Source organism: Cinclus cinclus, chromosome 16, assembly GCF_963662255.1.
Source record: "Cinclus cinclus chromosome 16, bCinCin1.1, whole genome shotgun sequence".
NCBI classification, from domain to species: domain Eukaryota; kingdom Metazoa; phylum Chordata; class Aves; order Passeriformes; family Cinclidae; genus Cinclus; species Cinclus cinclus.
The window spans coordinates 4,348,479-4,371,319 of record NC_085061.1 but is presented as its reverse complement, the minus strand read 5'-3'; the positions used below and the strand labels follow the sequence as shown (position 1 = coordinate 4,371,319).

Here is a 22,841-nt window from a genome sequence, read left to right as displayed (position 1 = left end):
TGACTGTGTGAGCCAAAAGCAAGGGGCTCATGTTGCCACTGGAACTAACACCTTCCTGTCACTGCATGGCTGTAGCTCCCTTGAAGGAGCACTGCCCTTTACATCACCTGAGGTGGCTGGTAGCCCTAATCATACCCTGTATTTACCCAAGCTAATAACCCTCCAAAATGCAGACCACCTCTTGTTTCTGTGGGCATGTGGCTTTGTCATGAGGGAGGAAACATCAGCTGTCTTGGAGAACACCAGCAACTACAGCCCATGAGGAATTCAGACAGTGAAATGGAACTAGCAGGGACCTGCTCACAGAGTTTGTGGGACATGGATGGGATGATTTGGACACACACAGAACAAACAAAACAATAAAAGGTTTTGAAACAGAATGAAACAGATCTTAGTGATTGTATCTGGACCCTTAGGGAATGCTTTTTTAAAAGTTTGCTCCTTTCTGACCTTAAACATAAGGACAAAAGGAAAAGCTGCACACAGATCTGACGGGCAATTAAGTAACTCTTCAGGACAGTTTAAAATTAAAAATCCTACGAATGAGCTAAAAGCTTGTGGCAGGTAGGTATTGATGGTTTTGGGTGTTATGACTACTAAGGACAAGCAGAACAGCAGCAGGGCTCAAGGAGAGCCAAAAGCTGAATTAAGACAGCCATTCCTGACTGAAATGCTGCTAGATTGGTTCTCTTTACTTCTAGAGAATGGCTTCTTGTGATGTGAGAACTTCTAAGCTGCTTTTGAAGTGCAAGGTTATTTCTACATTTGAGCAGCACTCAGCACTTGGTGTTCAAGCTCTCCTGGAGTGTGGAATCCAAGCTGAAGCTGCTGTGAGGTAGTTTTTGTGAGGCACGGGCTCCTGTAACCCTCACAACGTGCACCAGAAGCCTCTAGAAGGTTGATACTGCTCCTTGAGTCTGCACCAGAGCCAAAACGGATTTTCATTTTAACCCCTGGCAGGAGGGAATGGGGAGGGAGGTGCAGAGGGAAGGAATGTGAAGAAATAAAAGGCACTGGCCTGGGATAAAGAGTGCAGGGATGAAGGGAGCGGTTGGGAGTGGAGAAGGGGTTGAGCAAGGACCTTGTTTTGCAGTACCTGTTCCATTTGAGGGCGCTGTTACCAGTATGTCCGTGCACTGTCCGAGGGCTTAAGCTGCCAGCTCATATGGCTGCTACTGTCCATGGCAGCCAAATACAACTGTGATGACGCAAGAAAGAGAGAGAAAAAGAGAGTGCAGCCTCAACGTGCATGAAAAACACAGTGCAAGCAAGTGAAACCGTGGTGTGTGTCAGCGACAAGGTGGGCTCTATCACCCTAAGGGAATATTCCCTGTGGCAAGAAGGAGAAAACAGAAGGAATGAGAGAAGGAAAAACACAAACAAACGAACAAAAAGCCAGGAAAAGTAACGGACAAACAATGCAGCAGGATCATCACATCTTGCTTTTCACCATCTGTTCACAGAAAGCTAAATGGAATAGGTCAGCTCTGTCTACCCACTGGACATAACCTGCTGGGATGGTAATCTCCCTCTCTTCCCTCCCAAAAAAGAGGCAGGGATGCCTTGGTATTCCATTGGTGCATTGGTATTCCACTCTCAGCTCTCTCCTCCCACAGACAATTTGCTATGAAGTTACCATTTCTTCTGCCTCATTAAGGTCTCAGCCACCTGCTACGGAGAGCTGCAAATACAAAAATCCCAGAAAAGCCTTTCCCTGCTGCCTGCCAATATGAGAAAAAACAGCATTTTTCTTCTCTCCACTGCCTGTCTACTACATCCCTCCAGGAAACACCTTTACCCTACAGGCTGGTTACTTCTCTCACCTGGGGAGAAGCTCCCTTTGCCATGGGTACAGTGCTGCTCCCTCATCCTCCTCAGCCCCTGCACTTCCCCACAGCCCACAATGACGGCTGCCAACTCAAGTTACTCTGAAAAAAACAAAAAACACTATCTACTCCCAAACCCCAGGGCACCAGGACTCAGATTCCCACTCAGGGTATTAATACAAACAGCTATGGAAGAACCAGGGAACTTCTTGCCTCACTGCAGCCCCGTGGAAGGGAATGTGCTTTCTCTGAAGCAGAAGAGCTGTAGGGCAAGGGGAAGCAGGACATTGAAGGAACATGTGCCCTGGCAGTACCAGAGGGACAGTGCCCTTCTCCCAGGAAACACCAGCAGGGCAGCATGTCAGGAATTCTGCTGAGATCACCTCTCTGCTGAGAGTGGATAGTGAGACCAGAGCACTGGGGGTCAGGAAACCTCTTTGGGAAGGGTGGAAGAGGTCTGGCCAAGGACAGAGACAAGGATCAACTCTGCATGTTTCCGCTCCCTCTGCGGCAAGATGAACTGGTCCTCTTGGAGTGAAACCATGAATGTGATGCCCTCATTTCCACCACAATTCCTACTCCTTCATCTGTCAACCTCCCTCCCCTTCCCATCAGTTTGAACCAGGCACCACAGAGTGTATTTTCTTTACCTATACCTGAAGACTGGCTGATCATTATACATTTTACTACTCATCCTCTGTAATCACACCACCAAGTTAGTGAGCACTGGGATGGCATGTTCTCCAGGTTCTGCTGTAAATCAGGCTTACAGGATCCAGCAAGGGAGGGCAAGATTCATTTAGTTCTTACCCAGACATGTTTTATCCAGCAAACAGAAATGGCTATCAGGCCACTCCAAATACCAAAACCTTCCATGAAAGTTTCTTTTTTTCCTCCATAGGAAATTAAATACAAAAATAGATTTCAAAGAAAGTAAAACAGTTGTGAAAGAAAGATTTAAAAAAAAATCTCAACAAAAAAATAATACAGCTTTCATCCTAGCATCTCTTTAGGGCAGATTAAGGAGAGAGGTTCAGCAATAACTCTGAACTTACAGTTTGAACAAGTTTCTTTTTAAACTTGAGGAACCAATGGCACAGATAGCAAATACACTGCATGCAAGTGAATAATCCTGCTGAAGTCACCCATCAAGGTACTCATGCACTTCAGTGGTGGCAGGACTGGGCCCATAGGATTACCAGTGTTAATTGAGTGAGTTTTATTTAGTCTTTTCTTGTGCAATGTCCAAAGTAGCATAGCAGGGTTTTATTCTCCATGGCAGGTGAGACATAGCTTGTCTATTCAAGCTGCTGCCATTTATGGGCCAGATCCTGTGTTTGGCTGCACAGTCAGCTCCCTTGGGAGTACACAGGGGTAGCAAACGTGTGTTCCCCAAAGTTGCTGAAGCAGAGAAGAGCAGTAAAGAGAGACTTACTGAGGGAGGTGGGGACTCCCGGCCAATGAGCGGGGTATTCTCGCAACGGGGGTTCTGGAAATTTGCATTCTGGCTCCTAGGAAAGGAAGACACACATGGTAACGGGACACGTGCCATGCTTCTCTGGGGAAGGTCTCTGATGGGGACACAGGACAGAGCATCCTCACCCCCAGAACTACTGTATCAGGTCAGTCTCCTTCAAAGCTTTTCTTACAGGCTAGGTGGATTCCCCCTTTTTCAGACAAGGGCATAACACTATCATAATTTTCTTCAGATTGAGCTCTATTTTTATATTCTTAGTCAGAAGGGCCCACAATGAATCACATCAAGTGATTTAAAAATAGGTCCTTGTGAAAATCTGCCTCCCTGCAGCATCAGAACTGCCAAGTGGCAGAAATGGAGATAAAATGAGGACAATGCCTAAGGGGATAAACAAAATGATGTGGCAGCCCAAAAAAAGATGAGCCCTGAAGACAGTCCAAATGTAATCAGGGTTAGGCTTTTCTGGAGAAAGCTCTGAAGATCCCACCTGGGCTAGGTAACTCCAAACTGCAACAGATGTCAGAGCTGACCGCAAATACTGTAGAAAGAGAGAGCCCACACGTTTTTCTTGTCTTTCAGTCTTTTGGGAGACTTCTGGCAAGACTGCTTGCTCTGTCTGAAGAATTAAGTCTTCTGGAGATCAGAATCTTTGTGTAATAAGAAGCCCAGACAATACTTTTCTACTTCTTTTCTTTAGACATTTTCCTGAGTTCTGGAGCACAAAGCTGTTCACATTTTGGAGCATGCTGTCCAACAAAACTCCTTCTAGTGCAGCACTTCCAAGCTATTCCCTTCTCCCATTTGATGCTAACCAGAAAACAAAACCCTTCACTGCTTTTTACCACTTGGCCAGAAGTGCCAACCTTGCAGCACTTGAGCCAAAAGAAATGAGAAGGAAGCAATGTGGAGAAGCTTGGTGTGGGGATACTCACATGTACTCCGTGACAGGAGCATTGCTGACTGTGTGTGCTGCTGCTGGGATGCTGGTCTCACTGCCATAACTACTCCCACAGCTATAGAGGCTGGGCATGTGCACTCTGTACAGATTATCGTGTGTCTGTCTACTCCCTTGAGCAGCTGATTCTTCTTCCCCATCATCATCTGAGCCTCTGCAAGAAGGAGAAAAAGTTCCTCCTAGAACCCTACAGTGACCCCACACATGTGGGGTTTGCAGGAAACCATGGTAATCCTAGGAACCTCCCAGCCATCTTCCACACCTCCACGACTGTACCCGTTTGGGATGCCTCAGGGTGGCAGTGTGAAACACAGCCCACAGCACGGTGACTCAGACCTCCCACAGATCCCATCTGGAGGTGCACACGGTGTGATCCCCTCCAGCCTCCCTAGAGGCTTCTCTCAGGGCTTGGCACACAGCACTGGTCTGCAAGTGCCCAGCTGTACAACCGAAGGATGGATACACATCCCAAAATACAGAGCGCTAAAAAAACCCACAAACAACAAAAAAAGACAGGCAACGGGGATGTAGGGCCATGCACCCTACAGAAACATCCTTCAAAACTGCAACCTCCTTCAAAACTCTGTGTCCTTCCATTTCTTATAGACAGGTCCAAAGAGCTTATCCCAAGGATAAGCCCCTGTAGGCTTCTCTGAAGTCCTATTCTGGTTGCAAAGGGTCTGCTTCAGCTTCTAGCAAAATCACAGAAGCCTTTACAGAGACAAAGTTGCAAAATTCATTTCTAAAGGCTTTATCTTCTCAAAAATGCCAGGATTTTAAACCAATGGAGAGTAGAACTGTTTGCCAGTTGGTTCCCTCTACCCTTCCCATAGTATTCTCTTGCCCCTCCTGTATAATACACACTGCTGTTTCATCTCCCTAATTAGGGGGTGGAGCACCATGGTCTGAAATATATTTAACCTGTACTTAAAGCTACTGAAAGATTCTACACGGCATGGACATCACCAGAACCTCCCAAACATCACCTGCAGCTTCTGCACCACACGGTGGCACTGAAGATCGAGGAATTGCAGCCTGCAGTCTTTTCCAGGCAATAAACTGTGACATCCTCCACTTCCCAGAGGGAGGCTCGGGGAGAAATGGTGCTCCACAGAATGCAAGAAGGAGCCCTTCAGTCCACAGCAGCAGCCTGAGCCTGCTGGGGTTGGCAGGGCAGGCAGCAGCTCACAGGGAAGGCAGCACAAGAGATGCCACAGGGAAAACCTTTCTCTTCCCAACAGGCAGACTGCTCTTGTGGTAAGGTCTCTGCAGCTGCCTATGGAAGAGGTGAGGAACCAGCCATTTTCTCAGGGGCTATTCTGACACTTTCAAAGGCCACTTCTCCGTGGGCACTGCAGGCTCAGCCAGCTTCGGCTCCCTGCTGTTGTTCAGGGCCTTCTATTTAACCACAAAAATCAGGACCACAGAAGAGAATTTCCTGCAGTCTACTGCTCTTCTGCAAGAGTAGAAAACTCAACGCCATTTTAACAGCTGCCTGTAGTGAAGCAGCCAGTCAGTGAAGCTAAGGTTTGCTAAAGACTTGCTGATTAATCTGGGTATCATCATTAACACCAGTTCCAATTTGTAAGTGTCTCACCTGCCCATGTGGCTGACAACTAGACAGTTCCTGCTTTCCATTATCAATGTAAGTCAGTCACCTCAGCATGAGCAAAGCTACAAAGGCAAGTGTAAACTACTTCTTATTCCAATTCTATTCCCCACAGTAGAACAAATGCCTCAAGACAATGTAAGAGAATAAGAATTTTACAGAGAGGGCAATAGTTCAAGCATTACCTCTACATTACAGCTATAATCATTCATCTGACTTGACCCACAGTCCTACAGTGTACTGAATACTCTGCACAAAGCATTCCAGTGCAATAAGGTTCAGATGTTAGTATCAACCACAGCCAGAGCAAAACACAACCATTTTTTTTCTGTTAGACCTGTGCTTATAAAGCCTCATCCCTCACACTCCTGGGATCCTGTGGGAATGAGCTCCATATGCTCATGGGCACAAATCCAGCAGCCAGTCTTCACTGGGAAAGAGCTCCACAATGCTACAGGATCTAAACTCTCTGTGTACCTCTTTTGCTGCCAAGTGTGTGGGACGCTGCAGACAATGGAACTGAACATGAGGGCTGTGACAAAGGAGAAGAGAACCAGGTAGATGAGGCCTTCCACTCCATCATAGCAGAAGCCTGTCAGAGCCTGGACGTAATCCTGCAGAGGGAAAGAAGCAGAGTTTCCTGATCACTGCAGAGTTAACACTGAGCTCTAATGCAAAAGCCCTTCTTCCAGACTATGCTATCTGAAATAACTTAGAGATATCACACTCCTTTTTCTAGAGTATATTTCTATTTTAAATTCAGGGACTCAGGTGTTTTTCATAAATGACCTAACCCTTGTTTCCCCTCACAAAGACCAGCTTGGATTTAGACATAGAAATATTTTCAACTGCCCACAATAAGACTTTAAGAGGAACAAAAATAAACAGCCAAGACAAACTTATCCACCCAGCTGGAGATACAATATTTTTCATTATGCCTTTCAACTCCCTCACAATGTCCCATGCCCAAGAACAGAAGCATGAATTGTCTGTGTCTGTGCCTTTAGAGAGGCAGTGAGGACAACAGCAAGGCCATGCTACACTGCTCTAAGGCACTGCACTCCATGGCAAAGGCAACAAGTTATCTGCTATACACATAAAACCACAAACCTGAAGCTTGTAGATTTATGAAGGCGTTTTATCTAGCTTCCTATGTTGATCTCTAAACTCAAAGATAACTTGATTCAAGTTCTCATTCCCCTTCCTGCTAGAACCAACAAGTAGAAAGCTGTTGTAAACTTCCACCAGAGACTTGGAACTCCAAACTAACACAGGCTCTACATCCCTTTCTTTCTTAGCTGAAGCCCAGTTACCAAGAACTCACCAAGTGCAGACTCCGACAGTCTACTAAAGCTGTCAGCTGCTGCAAGTTGATCTCTGTTGAATTCAAAACCTCCTGGATCCGAGTAAGATACTCCTGCAAACAGCAAGCCAGTGATTAGTGCAAGGGAATGCTTAGCAGGAGCTGACCCTGGGTTCTGTACAAAGTTGAGGGAAGCCACAAAGAACAGGGAGAGCAAACTTGAGGAGAGTTACCTTGGAGGTGGGGTGCTCTTTGCTTGCTGACCTCATGAGCTCCAACACATCATCCTGCATTTCTACCAAAGCCTTGTGACTTCCTGACAGCTTCTGCTCAACACAAAATATGCAATGTTTCAGAAGTTCAGGCCACATGGACCAACAAATCTCCTGGGAAAAGACTGAAATCCTATTTCCCAGATACTGAAGCATCATCTGTATGAATGGTACTAGTTAAGGATGTCCCAACTGATATGAGTGCAGCTGCAGTAGGGTTAAGTTTGACTTTTAGCAAACTGGAAGAAGTACAGACAGAGAAGAGAAGGGAAGAACAAAAAGGGAAGAAAAAGAAAACCCAAAAAACACAAACCCACAAAGAATAAAATACATACACAAAAAATGTACACACAGCTGGGGCTGGCTCTAGGACAGGAGGAAAGGAAAAAGACTCAAAGCACTCAAATTCTCACCACAGGACACAGCTGGAATTTTTTACTAAATCAGATGGCTGAAAAAGACATAACATTAACAGTAGAAGTTGTTTGTATTAGGGTGCAGCCTTCACATCCCTTTAAAGCACCTTGAAAATTTCACATGCAATAGCACGTCAGGGAGTACATGGAACGACCAGAAATGCAACAGATGGCAGAGGTGCATCAAACCACAGCCTGAAGTGTTCTTACCCCACCCTTTAAAATAGATGAAGACAAGATTTTAAAAAAAATCCTAAATATAAAAGGTGAAGCAGCTGGTGTCTGCCAAATGGTGGGTGGTGTGGGCCTCTTCTGGCCTCTGATGCATATGACAAAGTCTGGAATGGGCCCAGGTGCTGTTCTTCTGCCCCCACACAAAAGAATAATGACTCACATTTATATTTCAGGATAAACCCCTTGGTTGTTCAAAGGTTTGTAAGAGGCATCTGTGAAAAGCACTCCTTCACCCATAGAGGCAACTGCATTTTGGGAGTGGAGTGTTATCACTGTTCAACCCAAAAGAACCTTCAAGAAGAGGTTCAAAGCAGGAATTACAGAGTTTCCCAACCTGGGAACCTTAGTTGTGGTGCTGTGTCTCCACACTGCTGCTCTTTAGACAAGTGCCTTGTAAACATTTGGTACCATCAGCAAAGCCATGGCTCTCGCCACATCACACATAGGCCCTTCTAAGGGGGTGTCCTGGACCTGAAGCTGTTCAGGTAGTGATGAAGTTGGAAAAAAACTCCTCACTAAATCACAGTGCCACCTCCCGCACGGCTGGGAAGCAGCTGCCAAAGCTTTACCGACAGCCATAGCACTCCCTAAAGCAAACACCCTGGAAGTGGCTGCAAGCTGGCACCAAGAGCACCTAAGCTGCACCCTGCAGGGTGAGGAGACCCAGGGCTGGAAGGAATCAGGGTGCTTACACTCACCTGCTGGAAAGGGTTGGGGTACCCAGCACTACAGGTCATGTAATAGCGGAGAGTCTCTGTGAAGACACAAGAGAAGAAAGTCAGGCCAGATATGTTCCAGCTTTGCAGTATGGGTCTGCTCCACTTAAAGTTAGATAGAACACAGAAAAAGTTTTATTCAGAAGCTGGCACTATCCATCACATAAACCTAAAACAAGACATCAGTCTAGGACAAGTTCAACTACAGTACAGTGAAGACATACTCATAAACTTCCAGATGAGACTGCTACTGTGCTTTGCTAACAACATCATGTTTCCAGGCTTGAAGACACAGCTGTGTTCCTCCTCATTCAAACCAGCCTGGTGCCCTCATGAGCCCTCTACAACACTGCATCAACTGCCAGCACACACAGATTACAAATTCCAGGCTTTCCCCTGCCATCCTCAATAATGTTATCAAGGAATGAAGCTCTGAAAGACTTGATCATCCAAATACCTTTAGATTATTCCTCAAACATTTACAGTTCCTCTTCAGATGAATATGAGCATGCCAGCTCAGCAAAATCAAGGGTGGTGTTGGTGTGGTAAAGACTACAAAAGCCCCAAAACACACAAACCCTCTGCATTCCCTCCTCCATCAGCATATTTTCCTCCATTCTTTTTAATCTTCTGTCTGTGAATTTCAGTAATGCATATTCCAGGCTGCACAGCTATTCTGATGAGTCCCAACTCAGAAACCAGCAAAAGGCACAACCAGAAGCAAGCAGAGCTGTGAGGGAAGCAGACCTGGCTGTATCCTGACTCTGCCATGCTTCCCATAAATATTGAATGCACCTTTCGGCAAGGCAGCACACTGGAGACCGAGTGCTACAACACAGCCTGTCAGCCCCTGTGAGCTGGCAATGCAACCTGACAGCTGTTATTTATAATTCATTAGCCTACTCTGGGGCAGCTCCTGCCAGCTGCTCCATCTCCCTCCCACCAGCTCTTTCTCTGGGATGACTTACGTCTCCCCAGCCAAGCCTCTAAACAGCAATTAGCAAGTTCTGGGCAGACAGGAGGGCAGCAAGAACTGCTTTGTGCCTCACTTTGGGCAGACCACAGAAGTGACTGTCCACAAATGCTGAGCCAAGGAAAGGGCTGCTCCTCCCTGGCTCATAAATCACACACAATGGCTGTGTGAAAACTGATTAAAACACACCTGCACTGAGAGAGCAGCAACAGCAATCCACAGCATCACATATGGTGACCCAAAGGAGCTGTGATCTTGTCACCTATTTATTTTAAACCAACAAACCACTAAAAGTTTATCTGAAGCTCCCACAGTGGTATCAAGTTTACATCACCTTTTTAAGTGCAATAAGTGGCATGACATACTGCTAATGCAGAGCTCTAGAAATGTTTCTTGAGGGCCTTCTGGATCATCCCTAGTGGGCAGATTAGAGATGAGAGTTCCTGATATCATAGTTTGCAGTTTGTAAGCTCAGGATAAAGATTGCTGGTTACAAGTAAAACAAAAAGCAGTACAGTGAAATAAGTGCTTGCCTTGCTTCACCCTGGAAGGCAGGATCAACAAGGATTCACTGTGGTAGCAAAAGCTTTGCTCTGACAAGTGTGACACTCTACATATAACAGGCTTCCCAAAATGGCACAGCCATCAGGAGCAGCTTTCCCCTGCACTGAACCTGAGCTGTGGTGCTCTCAATCTACGGCTACAACAGGCAGTGGAGCTGTCTTCAGGTGATCATGTACTGCAAAGCCTGGAAATTAAAGAGGACCATGTCCCTTGCCTCCATGTCACCAGGAAAAAAGGAAGGAGCAGGAGGCACCTTCAGCTGTTTCAAACCTGGTGGAGGCCATCCTGTACATCACCAATTCTCGTATTTCTGACCAGAAAACAGCTGCACTAATCCATCCTCTACACTTTGATAACAGCCCCAGGCAATTTCTTTCTATAATTATCTTTTTTTCCTCTCAAGGAAAATTCCTAAAGGTTGATCTGATTTTTGAAGCTGGCCTTTAGGCAATCTAGTTCACAGCAAAAGGGTTAGGCAGGGTCACATCTGCAGCTGCTCATGCCTGCTGTTGCTAGCAGCAATCCTCCTGACAAAGCAGCAAACTCACTCTTAGTGCACAGGCATTGTGGGAGCAGAAGGCAAGGAAGGGAACTACCTAAAATGCTTTATTTTTGCAGTCTGTTTTTCCTAGAAAGGAAAGTAGAGCTTCCTACTAAAGACAGCTTCAGCCGCTAGAACTACTTACTGCTTCTGCAGCCATGGAGACCTACTACTTGCTTCAAAGCCCAGCCAAAATGCAAAAATGGTATTATGCACCTGCTAAAAGGCAGTGAGATCTGCAGAGAGTAATGAGAAAAAAAGATCCTCACACCTAAAACAGCTTTTCCCAGCTCTTCATCTCTAATTGAACATTCTCTTAGCAGTGCTCATTTTACCTATACACCTAAGATGAGGCTATCTCTGTGGGTTCAATCATCAGAGAATGCATCTGTGATGTCGAAGGAAGGCAGTTCTTTTGGCTGGACTTTCTTGCCCAGGTAATGTTCTCCAGCAGGAGTTTTGTTTCCCCAAGGCACCAGCCTGACAGCAAAGGGAGGTGTCTGCATAATATTTAATTTCTCTGATACATCCTATTCTTGTATCAGTAAAAGCAAAGAGCTTGTAAGTGTCCCATTTGCCCTCGATTCAAAGCTTTCTGCTAATCAGTAATCCAACAGCACCAGGCAAGAAAACAGCTTCTCAATGCCAACATCAGCTCAGCAGGATTCTCAAGAGAACTTCTTTGGGCAAACTCTTTCCTGAAGTGTACTCTGAACTCAGGTAATAACTGTGCAGACACCACTGCCCCACCTGAGGTTTTGTCCTGATCTTCTAGAGAGGAAATAGGTGGTGGTAGTGTCAGTCCTTTGGATAATTCAGCTCTGGATTTCTAAGATAAGACTGCATCAGTGGGAGGTCAGTTAGGAGGCTGGACATGACAAGAACCCCTCCTGCTTCTATCTGAGCAGCTCAGCCTCAGCATCCAGCCTGACCAGCTTGGCTGGACCACAGCTAAAAGGCTCCATTATCCATCCCCTGAGGTTCACAGCTCCCTCAGATGAAGAGAGTGGCTGCTCCCCATGCAGATTTCTGGTAAGAGAATCTGGAGAAAGCTTTTTCCTGTTGTTTAGACAGATTGTGTCTTTTTTATTTAATTTTATGCAACAAGTCATCTGATAATAACATAATATCAGTGAAAAAGAATGGGACTAGAAGATGGCCTCCTGCTTTGAAAATAAACATGTTGATTGCACCAAGTCTTTTTACTAGCAGCAGGAGCTGATTATATAGGCACTGTTCAATTCCATTGGCTTATCTCAGTTAATGAATACAGGGTGAGTTAGGCACATACATCAGCCTCTTCCATAAAATTATTTAAGTATTTCCTTCTCCCAGAAACCTGCATTCAAGTTCTTTGCCTCCCTTTTCTCCCCCATCATTTTTAATGTAGCATATTTTAGCTGCAAAACAAGAACATCTCTAGCTAAAAACATGACAGTAATAATGCACTTAATCAGATTATTCTCAGCTTCATTAATTCCATTTAGATTTGAAAACAACAATTAATACATAAACAAGAATATTAACATATTACTTGCCCAGTATTCAACTCAGTTATTTTTCTGTGAAAACTACAACCACCACCAGCAAAAACACATTGCAAATATTGATTACTCAGTCCCAGTCTGAATGTCAGAGCATAGAGAACCTCATAAGACATTGTAGGTAACAGCAGCAACTAAAAATAGTGATTAAAGAGAAAAACTGGCCCACCACTACCAAGATTCTCAAGATTACCTGCTGGTTCTTATATCCTTAAAATTAGATGGCAGCACCCAGCCCAGCATGCCAGACCCCAGCACTGGCCAGAAGAAGACACCTCAGCAAAACTCTTAGCTGAAGTGATTCTCACAGCAAATGTGATTCCTACATCTGTAATAACTGCCCATGGATTCTTCTTCCATGATCTACCTGAGTCCCCCCAGCCACTCACACTCTTTTAGTGTGTCTATACTGCTGTTAAAGCTGGAGAACATCATCCAGAAAGCAGAGAGCAACCCAGAGAGCATAAAGCACCAGAACCAGGGGCTTTCCAACAGGACCTCTTCCTGTGAGAGGACAGCATCAATGCTGGCTCCCAGCTGGCTGCCCTGGCTCCTGGGACATCACCCTCGGACATAAATAAGGCTCTGCTGATCACAAAGCAGCTGCTACAATTTGCAGCCAAGGGATACTAACACTTATTTCAGACTTTTAAAGAGGTTTTATTTGGATTAAAGTCCAATTGCCACACTGCAGTCCTCACGTCATCATTTTTCTTCCTGCTCAGATGCACGGGAAGATGTCAACATTGGGGACCAAGAGCTCTTTCCATAACTTCTTGATCATAAACTATGACACAGCAGTGAAAACCCACATGGGAAGACAGAAGATTCAATCATCTCCCAACCAGCTGCCTGGTGCAATGGCAGACTCAGAATCTGGACAGATTTCCTTCTGGAGAAGGAAAAAGGTGCTCACCAATGCTCCAGGGTGCCTGGCAGCAGGAGCTGACACACTCAGCACCCATGGAGGGGCCACCCTTCCAACCCAGTCCTGTGGCAGCACCTGCTCTTCCTCCTCTTTACCTTAGACCCATTCCCTGTTATTTATGGAGCTTTAACAACTGTTACATGGTGGTGCTGCAGCAGCAGAGCCTGTTTTCCCCCAGGGAGCCAACTGTCCCTGCTGGGGAATGCAGGAGGAGGGCTGGAATGTCAGCCCTGCATTCCCTGTCAGCCTCCACATGAACAATACTGATCAATGGAAAACCACAGGAGCCAGCAGACCAGGACAACTGAAATGGAGAAGCAGCACAAAGGGCCTTTCTCTAATTTCCCAGGGTTAATTTATTGTTACCAAACAGGCTCCAGAGCTAATCTGGGTTACCAAATTATCACAGTACACAGCTGGCAGTACCATCACATATTTCCCCTTGGCCTCCCTGACCCACTTCCCTCCTTGAAGGACCAGGAAACCAGCTAGGCACCTGAAGCCACGTCTTTGCCACATTCACAGCCAAGAGAGGATTTCCATCTTATGCTGAATGCTCACTCTCTTCCCTCACTATATTTCTTTGTTGCCAAGAGAGCTGCCTGGCTCTATCATCTCCTTTCCACAAAATCAATAAATAAGGCACTCCAGAAATAAGATGTAGGGTTGCAATATCAACCTGTACATTTTCTTTTGTACTACATTCTGCTTCCAGACATTTATGTTTTCTGTTGTCTCCAATCCCTGCATCCTCAGCCATAGCTACATACCTAATTTCCTACCAGTTGCACAGTGAGAGACAGCATTTGGATACATACAGACCTTCTGCACACACAGCAAAAGTTCTCTGGTTCCACCAAATAAAAAGCAGAGGAAATACAAGTTGCTCCTCTTACCAATCAGTGTCATTGCCTATTTGTGTTTTACCATACACAGAACTGCATAAAGCAACTACTAGGGGAGAGAAGGCAGGGGAAAAAAAGTTAACTTTGTAAACTAAGCAGCAAACTCAGTCCTAAAAATACTTTCCCTTTCCAGCACTTATTGTATCTCTGCTGGTAGGCACCCAATCACCTTTTTGTTAAACCATGGCTCTGAATGCAATCTTTGCTCCTCTGAGCAACTGGAGGTATCTCTCATCTCACCAACCACTTCAGTCTAAATTAGGAGCAACAAACCCCAAATATATCAGTGCTTCAGTGGAAGCCACTGAGATGCAGCCATATGCTTTAAGTGGAACAGGATACACAAAGCAGTCAAAATACTGCATTTATAATGCAAAGGGAAGTCCATACTACTTCTTTGTGGCTGTTTCTATTCACTTACCTTTCAAAGAGGCTACTATTTACAGCCACCATCAAGAGAAAAAATTATATATAAACTGTTGATAAGAGATATAAAAATAGGTATGCTAGATTCAGGAATACAGACTCAAGAGCAAGTTTTAAAAATGACTCAAATTCAAACTGCACACTGCTACTACCACAGTTCTGTCAGAGAGAAGAACAAGACTCAAGGGTGCTACATTTAAAGCAAAATAATCCAATAATACAGATACTTCTGTTATTCCATTTTATCACTTATTTCCACCTAAGGGTCAAGGCAGAAGAAAGATTCTGAATGTGGTTCTGATGCATACATGCACGTTTCTGACCAGAATTCTGTATTTCCAGAGCTCTACAAATTTTGTTTCCGACTGTATGCCAGCTCCTCTGTTTCAAGCACAACCTAAAATTCTCAGTCACTGGCATGCTCCTGTGTGACAGCTGGAGCTGCAGAGCCCCGTGCCAAAGCCAGTCCCAGCACTCACCAGCACTGAGCACTGCATTCTCTTCAACCACTTTGGAGATGTAAGCATCAGGGTTGATACAGAAGTCACTGGAGCCCTGGATAGATGGAAGACAAAAGGCAAAAGGAATATCAAAGCACACCAGCATCAAAGAGCAGTTGAGCCAGGTTAACATCAGGGAACCTTCTATTCTAGGGGTGTTTCAGATGCTGAAGTCTCTCATCACCATCCCCAGCAGCATTGCTTTACACAACCACAGCAGTGCTGGAGTATGAGCTGCCACAACACACCACAGAGAAGGAGCAGCTCTGGATTTTTCCTAGGTGGAAATTGCTAGGACAGTTACTTAGATCAGGATATGCTGTAAAACAGGCACAGTACAGCATTAATCTGGTGTCTGCTAAACCTGCAGCAAAGGGTGAATGGGATTTGGATGTGAGCCACTTACCACAGCGACAGCCAGCTCCAGGCCCAGGGATCCCCAGCTGACAATCAGGGCAAACACCCCAAGCAAGCACACCCTGTGGGAGACAGACAGATGGCAGATGCAGCAGCTCTGATTTCAAGCCATTCCTTTCACAAGATGTATTATTTGGAGTGCAAAGCAACTACAAACCCCAAAAAACTATCAACCACTGACTGTATGCTCAGATAAACAATCCTATTTTAGATGTCATGCACAGCAGCAACCAGAGAAGTTCATATCCAGCTGTTGGTTACCACATTACCTGCCCCAGAGCTACAGGGGGAGAATTAGGGAAGCCAAGCATTATCCTGCTTCTAGTAGGGAAACCAAAGGCACAAAGACACAGAGGTGGCTGTAGGGGAGGCAGATTGGCAGGAGGTTGACTACAGTCCCATCACTTTCACTGTTCCCACTCTGGACTTCATTTTCCAGGTCCAAAGATACCCAAAGGACAATATGCTAAATAAAGAAAATCCCACAAAACCATACTGATCCAAAACTGGAGAAATCTCTTTTGTATCTACAATAAATGAGGCTGTTGGGTGTAAGCAGTGTATGGTGACAGATGGTGGGAGGGAACATAGCCCCTGCTAGGATACCTTGGTTCCAAGCTGGTGCACCTGAACAGCACCCAAGCATCCCACACAGCTCCAGGAGAGAGACAGTCACCTGCAGACAAACAGCTTGGAACTACAAGCTGCCTGCCACAGCCAGGTGAGTCCAGCTCTGCACAGATTTAAAGTTCTGCTCTGACAGCTGGACCTCATTACTGGACAGAAACAGTGGGATGTGCCTGCTGCCAAGCAGACACAAGGCACAGGGGTGACAGAGCAGAGCTCTCAGTGACATTCAGGAGCACACATTCATGGAAAAGGCTTTTTGCACTTCCCAGCCAGCACATTAGCTTTTCACCCTTGCTGTCAGTATGAGTGGTAGAGATATTTAGGCTATAATGCTCCTCAACTCCCTCAGGTACAGGGCTGCAGACTAATAAGCAGTTTCATTTTATCTGTTTCTATCTTCAAAGTAAAGAGACACTGGCTTGCTCTCTTAGGGATGCTTTTTCCCTCCAGCTTTGAAACATAAGTAGATCCCTTCCCACCCACACCCTGAACAACATAAAAACCTGTTCATAACCACGACATTCTTTATTCAAACCTAGTACAACTATCTCTGTGAGGATGGGACATATCTTTTTTCTGCTACATTTGCCTCACTGAATACTAAAGCTTTTAAAACAAAAATAAACCTCCATTAAAAAAACCAACCAACCAAACAAAACAAATAAAAAAAACCAACAAAAAAAAACCCAAACCCTATCTCTCAGTTTACTAATTTATTTTAATTCCAAATAATCCCAGTTCTGTGAATGGGTCTATGCCTCATCTTGCAGAAGTAAGGGAGTTTCACCAGACTGATATCTGCACTGCACTCTGAAATGAGACACTAAAGACTTTACTATGCCTTTTCCAAATGGATGCAAAAATTATCAGCCATGGATCAGCAAGGTTCTGTGGGTTTATGACAAAGACAACACAGCTTGGTGCCTCCAGCTGAGCATGTTAATCAATAAGACACATTTGTTGTTTTACTTTAAATGAAGATGACTGGGTCAGTAACTGATTGCTTGGCTAAAAGATCTAAAACTGGCATTGCACCATCTTGCCTGGCTATGATACACTTGTTTCTTTATGCCATGTGCTCCCTTTAGGGAATGCCTTAATATGAACTTCTGGCTAACGGGGAACGAGGTTCTAATTTAAACCCTGGCTTTGCCATCTGCACATACACTTGGACTTTTGTCAGTATAACCTGCCAGGTATGAAATCATCTGGTAAATAATAAATCTGGAAGCACATTCCAATTATTAATGGCACCAACACAAACCAGGATAAACCCTTGGCCATGTCAGTCAAACTGTCACTGTGCTTATGTCACCAGGATCTTTGCCAAATATGCCAAGCTACAAGACAGGGAGAGGAAGAGTTTTTTCCTATAATATGGGGCATTTTCAGTGCTTTGGAGAAACAGACATGCATTAACATTGCAGTACCATAGCAACAAGACTTCTCACAACTGTGCAAACCATTGCCTGCTCTCAGTTTAAGGTTTCCTCAGGTGTGACAGCCCCAGGTAACAAGAGCAGACAGTGACACAGAAGGCAATGCTGCAGGTTGTGTAGACACGTGCAATGCTTATCATCAATTAACAAATGCCTTCCCAACTGCAGAGAATTAAGGGGAGATTTTTAAAGCCTGGAATTTAAAAAAAGGATGTTCACAATGTTATCTCCCAGCAAATGGAGGCTTCCAATGCCACCCAGTGGAAAGCACACAGTCTGGATGAGTTCCTCACCTCTGATGACAAGGCAATGAACACCAGCAGCATTGCATTTTATAGCTCAAGGACCTTTCTGTGAACATCTCTTGGATGAAGCCCTAACTGTTTCCACTCTACAATGTCTCTCTTCTCTACTCAGAGGCAAATGTAAGATGTTCAGTTTCAGAGGTCCTTGATATCATTTGACAAAAGGTAGAGGTTCCCTCTAGCAGGCACTTGCATTCAGCTGACTTTCCTTATGCCCTGTCCCCGGGTCAAGACTTACCCCACAAGAATGGCCCTGGAGTTTCTAATGAGCCCAAAGAGCACCAGCAAACATATCAGGACATTAAACAGGAGCAGACCCAGGTATCCCAGCCACCTGCAGCAAACAAAAACATGGTCTGCAAAGGAAAACTGGTGGGTAAAAAGCACAGATCAATAAGCTATTTGTGACTTCTGGGGAAAACACAGTCCTCCTCTTCTCCAAAACCACCCCAAAGATTAATCTTCCGACAGCTCTGGCTGTTTGTGGGATTGGAAGTTGAGGCAGATAAAATCATTTACACAACATGCTCAGCACAAACAGTTGTTGAGGAATGAGGCTGCTAGTGTTTTCTAGTGGGATGTTCTATGCACTGGTCACCATCAGAGGAAGAAAAGGCATTGCAACTTCTTGAGCTTCCTAGATATTTGTTAGGAAATGCTTCAGTTATTTATTCCACATGTTTGGATAGATATTTTCTTTTGTGGAATACAACTGATGCAATATCTTATTTAATATGTTTAATAAAAAGAAATGTTAGGCTGTGCTATTAACTTAGAGAACTAGTGCCATTTCCTACTCTATTTAATGTGTTTTTTATGCACTTATTAGGACAAAGCAGAAGCTATATCTGGGGCTGTTTTTTAACCCTGTGCTAGAACACAAGCTACAGATTTTGTATGTTGAGAATAAGTATCTTTATTACCAACTCATGAGAAATTTAAGGAAAAAAAGCTGTGCATTTTGATTTAAAATGAATGCAGTCCTGCTGTAAGAAACAAATCAGCTCTGTAGGCCAAGAGCACCTGCAGCACTATACAGAGCTGTTGGCTCAGCCACCCAGAACAAGCACATAAATTTTGCAAAACAGGCCAAAGCAGATGCTACAACCATTACACTACAGCATGCTACACACCTGTACCAGTCATAGAGGTCAACCTGAATTGCCAGCTCCTCCAGAGACAACTCATCATTCTTCCAAAAAGGGATCTCCGTCGTTTGCCTGACCAGATCATCCAAGAGACTTTGCAGTTTCTGGACAATATGCAGATAGTCTGTCTGCTTCTTGAACATCTCTTCCAGGACAAGCAAGTTTGGTTCCACTGTTTGGTTCAGGGCCACTGCAGTGTCCAGTACCTACAGTACAGGAAAGAAAAAGGGAGATAAATAAATTAAAAAAAAAAAAAAAAAAAGAAAAGCACAGGAAGCTGAGGAAGTAAAAAGGTTCTTACTAGCAAGTCATGGACAAACTTTCAGATTATCAATCCTCTGTCTTAAGAGGCTCAGACTGCTTACCCTTCAAAAGCAACCTACAAGTATCTATAAGAGAGATTGTTTGCAAGTAGTCCAGTGATGGCACCTCAGCTGAACCTTAAAACATGCAGACATTTAGCAGCCATCAGGGCTGCAGTATGATACCATGAAATTAGAGAGAGCACAGGAAGAACCAATGGTACTAAAATGCTATATTTTACTAAGATTTGCCTGCTTTGGCCTGCCTCCTCTCTTCCGGGTGTGGAAGAGAAAGCTGATCACAAGCTGTTTTTAAACCCAGCAAAGAGAAAACTTCACTTAACAAGCTGCGCTCGCTTTGTTATTTTTAGAAGAGCGGAAGAAATCACCCCGCCGCTAATGGAAATTTTAGCACATCTCCAAGCCTAGATAGGAAGAAAAAACAGGAAGAGACACGGGGCACAGCAGCATTCAGGAGGAGAGGTGCTGAGGGAGGCTGCTGGCCTCCACAGGTCCCGTTTTTGGGGTGCTCACCCTGTCCTGGACGCCGGCCACGGTGCGGTTGGCGTGGCGCAGCGAGTACGTCAGCCGGTGGATGCCGTCACTGGTCTCCCCATTCCCGTAGAAGCCCACAGCAATTCCAGCACTGTGGAGAGAGAAAAGCAACAAAGGGCAGATGTTGGGGAAGACGAAACAGGAAAACCTCATAAATATGATTGCCTGGCAAAAGATTTGGAGAATATGGAAACTATAAGCAAGACTGAAATGAAAGCAAGGTTTGAGATAGTAAGCCTTAGTTACTGAACAACTGGAAAACAATAGTATGGCCAGCTGAAAGTAATCCCCTTTTGATTAAACAATTCCCTCTGCTTGCAGACAGGTCCAAGGGTCAGAGCAGACCCTACTAGCTTGGCAGAAGGGGTCCAAAGAGTAGTTTTTAGGGCTTAAAAATGTAACACAGTATGGTAATATAATGATTCTTATAGGCTGTATGTAAATGCTACAGGATTTGTATCTTGTATTCGATTTGTTAGTGAAAATTAGAATATTCAGCACAGAAGATTTATTGTAGTGTAATGGGAACTTCTCTCTCTTACTCTCACTCTCTTCTTCTTGCTCTTACACCTACTCTTACTCTTGCTCTCCTGCTCTTTGGTGCCTGCTCCGAGCTGCAGCTGGCAGCTCCAAGCAGGGCCCTTTCACCCGCACCCTTTGCAATAAACCACAAGTCCCAAGACCTGGCTTCAGAGCTCTCTGGTCTCCATCTGTCCCCACCGTCCTACCCACCACTGCTCCTACAGGCAGAGGTAAAGCTGAAAGGCAAGTGTGTCACACAGGGCTGATGGCTGCAGTGCACTGGGTAGCCACGCCAGCATTTTCCACCAAAAGGGAAGGCACTCCCTCCCAAAGGGAGCTGGGGTCATGCTGCTCCTCAGTTCACACCTGTAAACATTCACAGCCAGCAGCTCTCCATGCAGCATCCAAGAGCAGAACGCAACAAGCCTATTTCATTTATGGTAAAATAATGGAAATCTGTTAGGGAAGTGTTTGGGAGCTCAGGTCCAGCCATAGACTCCGGTGACTCCTATGACAGCTGCCACTGCTGTGCCAGGAGACACGCGCCTTCTCCGGACATGAAATACAGATTATTTCATAGCTTTTTTTTAAAAAACAGGACACAAAGAGCTTGTTTTGACTGCTTGCCCATGGTGGTGGTTCCTCCAGATACATTTTCCATGCCCTCTTCTCTACCCTGTGAAGTATCTATGAACATTACATCTTGATTTATCTTCCCATTAGAAACATTTGTGTCACACTGATTTAGAGTACTGGAAAGGGAGGCTTAATAACTTACTGGGACAAAAGGCTTATTTATTTTTAAAGCAAGCAAATTTCAAGCTTGCAGACACAATTCAACTCCAGCTGCTTAGCAAATTACCACCTAGCAGCTGATTTTCTATAATTGTCCACACATATCAGTCTGCCCCAATTATGAAGTAAACCATATTAGCTTAAGCCTCACTTAAAGGAGGAAGATCCTGTAAATGAGTTGCAACCAGAGGATTATCTCATGCAAGTCAGCAATACCTCTTCTATTAAGGGATCACTGCAGGAACTCACAGTTCCTCTTCCCAAGCCCATATTTCCTAATAATAGAGGAGGAAAGAACTTGTGAAGGGATCACACAGTTAAACTCAGGGCAAACAAACCTTACCAAGACACAGTTTTTCTGTTCCCATGTTAGATTTAGGATCTTTTCTAGGAAGGTTCTCAAGATACCAAGGTTGTGTTTGTGGCAATGCAAAGGAAGGTGGTGGCAATGATCCTGCTGTAAATCTAAACTTATTCTGGATGAAACATTTAGTTCCTTCCCAGGAGCTTTGTGTACTGCTCCTGCGCTTGCTCCTCTCCTGCAGAAAGACACATCCATTCCTCCTTTCCTGGGCTCTGCTTCAAAAACAGTGAGCAGAACAATGTAGTTCACCTGGTCACATTTCTCCTCATACGTGACAAGAAATAGAAGCAAAGATCATGATCTGGAAGCAGATCCACTAGGAAAATCTGTGTCAGCCTCATGCTTTTTCCAGCAATTGAATCTCCATAAATTATAGAGAGCTTGGCCCATAAAAACCTCAGCTGAGGAGTCTTCTAGGGACAAGAGGCAGTCTTCATAAACAGAAAGAGGCAGCAGCTATGTAACTCAATATTTAGCATTAGTAAAAGAAATGGGTCTCTTTCTTCAGGAACACCATTCCTCAAACATTTTCCTAATGCAAATTATGCTGATAACTAAAGAGAGAAAAGCCCTCTGCATTCCTTCCTGGTTGCAGCTATTATCAGAGCTTGATAACACGTGCCTGGGGTGCACGGAGGTGGAAGGGATAAAAAAAAAAAAAACCACACTCCCCCTCCCCCTGAAGCAGAGAGATTACAAATGCAGAGCCATGCCCAGGATAAGGGAACTCAGCACCCCATCACAGAAATCACAAAACCATGGCTTGGATTTCTCCTTGTCTTATCAGACAGACATTCACACAGACCCTTTCAGCCTCCTGAGCTGCAGAAAATGTTAGCAGTTGTTTCTACTATAGGAACCAAATAAATTCCAGAACATTCTTGACATTGAATAGGCAGATCTGACCCCTTTAATTAGTGAGCAATTTCTATTCAGCCTGTTTACAGCTACTAGGAGCCTATTCTTTCAGCAAAGACTTGGTAAGTGCCCAAAATCTGCTGCTTGGCTCTCAGTATTCCCAGCACAGCAGCACAGTTTTGGTGGGAAAGACTCGGAAACAGCACTCTGAAGTAGCAGCAGACACCCTGTCCTTGGGGATGCTGCACAGATCAGCCAGTTTACTCACAGGTACCAGCCACGAAGTGCTGGCAATACAAACAAGTGACTTTAAACTC

The 22,841-nt window shown here is 44.8% G+C and overlaps 1 protein-coding gene across 1 annotated transcript in view; it reads right to left on the bottom strand.

Annotated features, from left to right (window-relative positions):
* The window catches only part of TTYH3 (tweety family member 3), a 69,712-nt gene that overhangs the window by 4,685 nt on the left and 42,186 nt on the right, over positions 1-22,841 (bottom strand). Inside the window, exons 3-13 of the mRNA XM_062503626.1 lie at positions 19,965-20,076; positions 19,114-19,334; positions 18,219-18,314; positions 15,596-15,668; positions 15,169-15,244; positions 8,791-8,846; positions 7,404-7,496; positions 7,192-7,284; positions 6,345-6,481; positions 4,236-4,412; positions 3,262-3,337 (exon numbers count right to left, since the gene is read on the bottom strand). Coding sequence (XP_062359610.1) covers positions 3,262-3,337; positions 4,236-4,412; positions 6,345-6,481; positions 7,192-7,284; positions 7,404-7,496; positions 8,791-8,846; positions 15,169-15,244; positions 15,596-15,668; positions 18,219-18,314; positions 19,114-19,334; positions 19,965-20,076 — 1,210 coding nt within the window. The remainder of the gene's footprint in view (positions 1-3,261; positions 3,338-4,235; positions 4,413-6,344; positions 6,482-7,191; positions 7,285-7,403; positions 7,497-8,790; positions 8,847-15,168; positions 15,245-15,595; positions 15,669-18,218; positions 18,315-19,113; positions 19,335-19,964; positions 20,077-22,841) is intronic.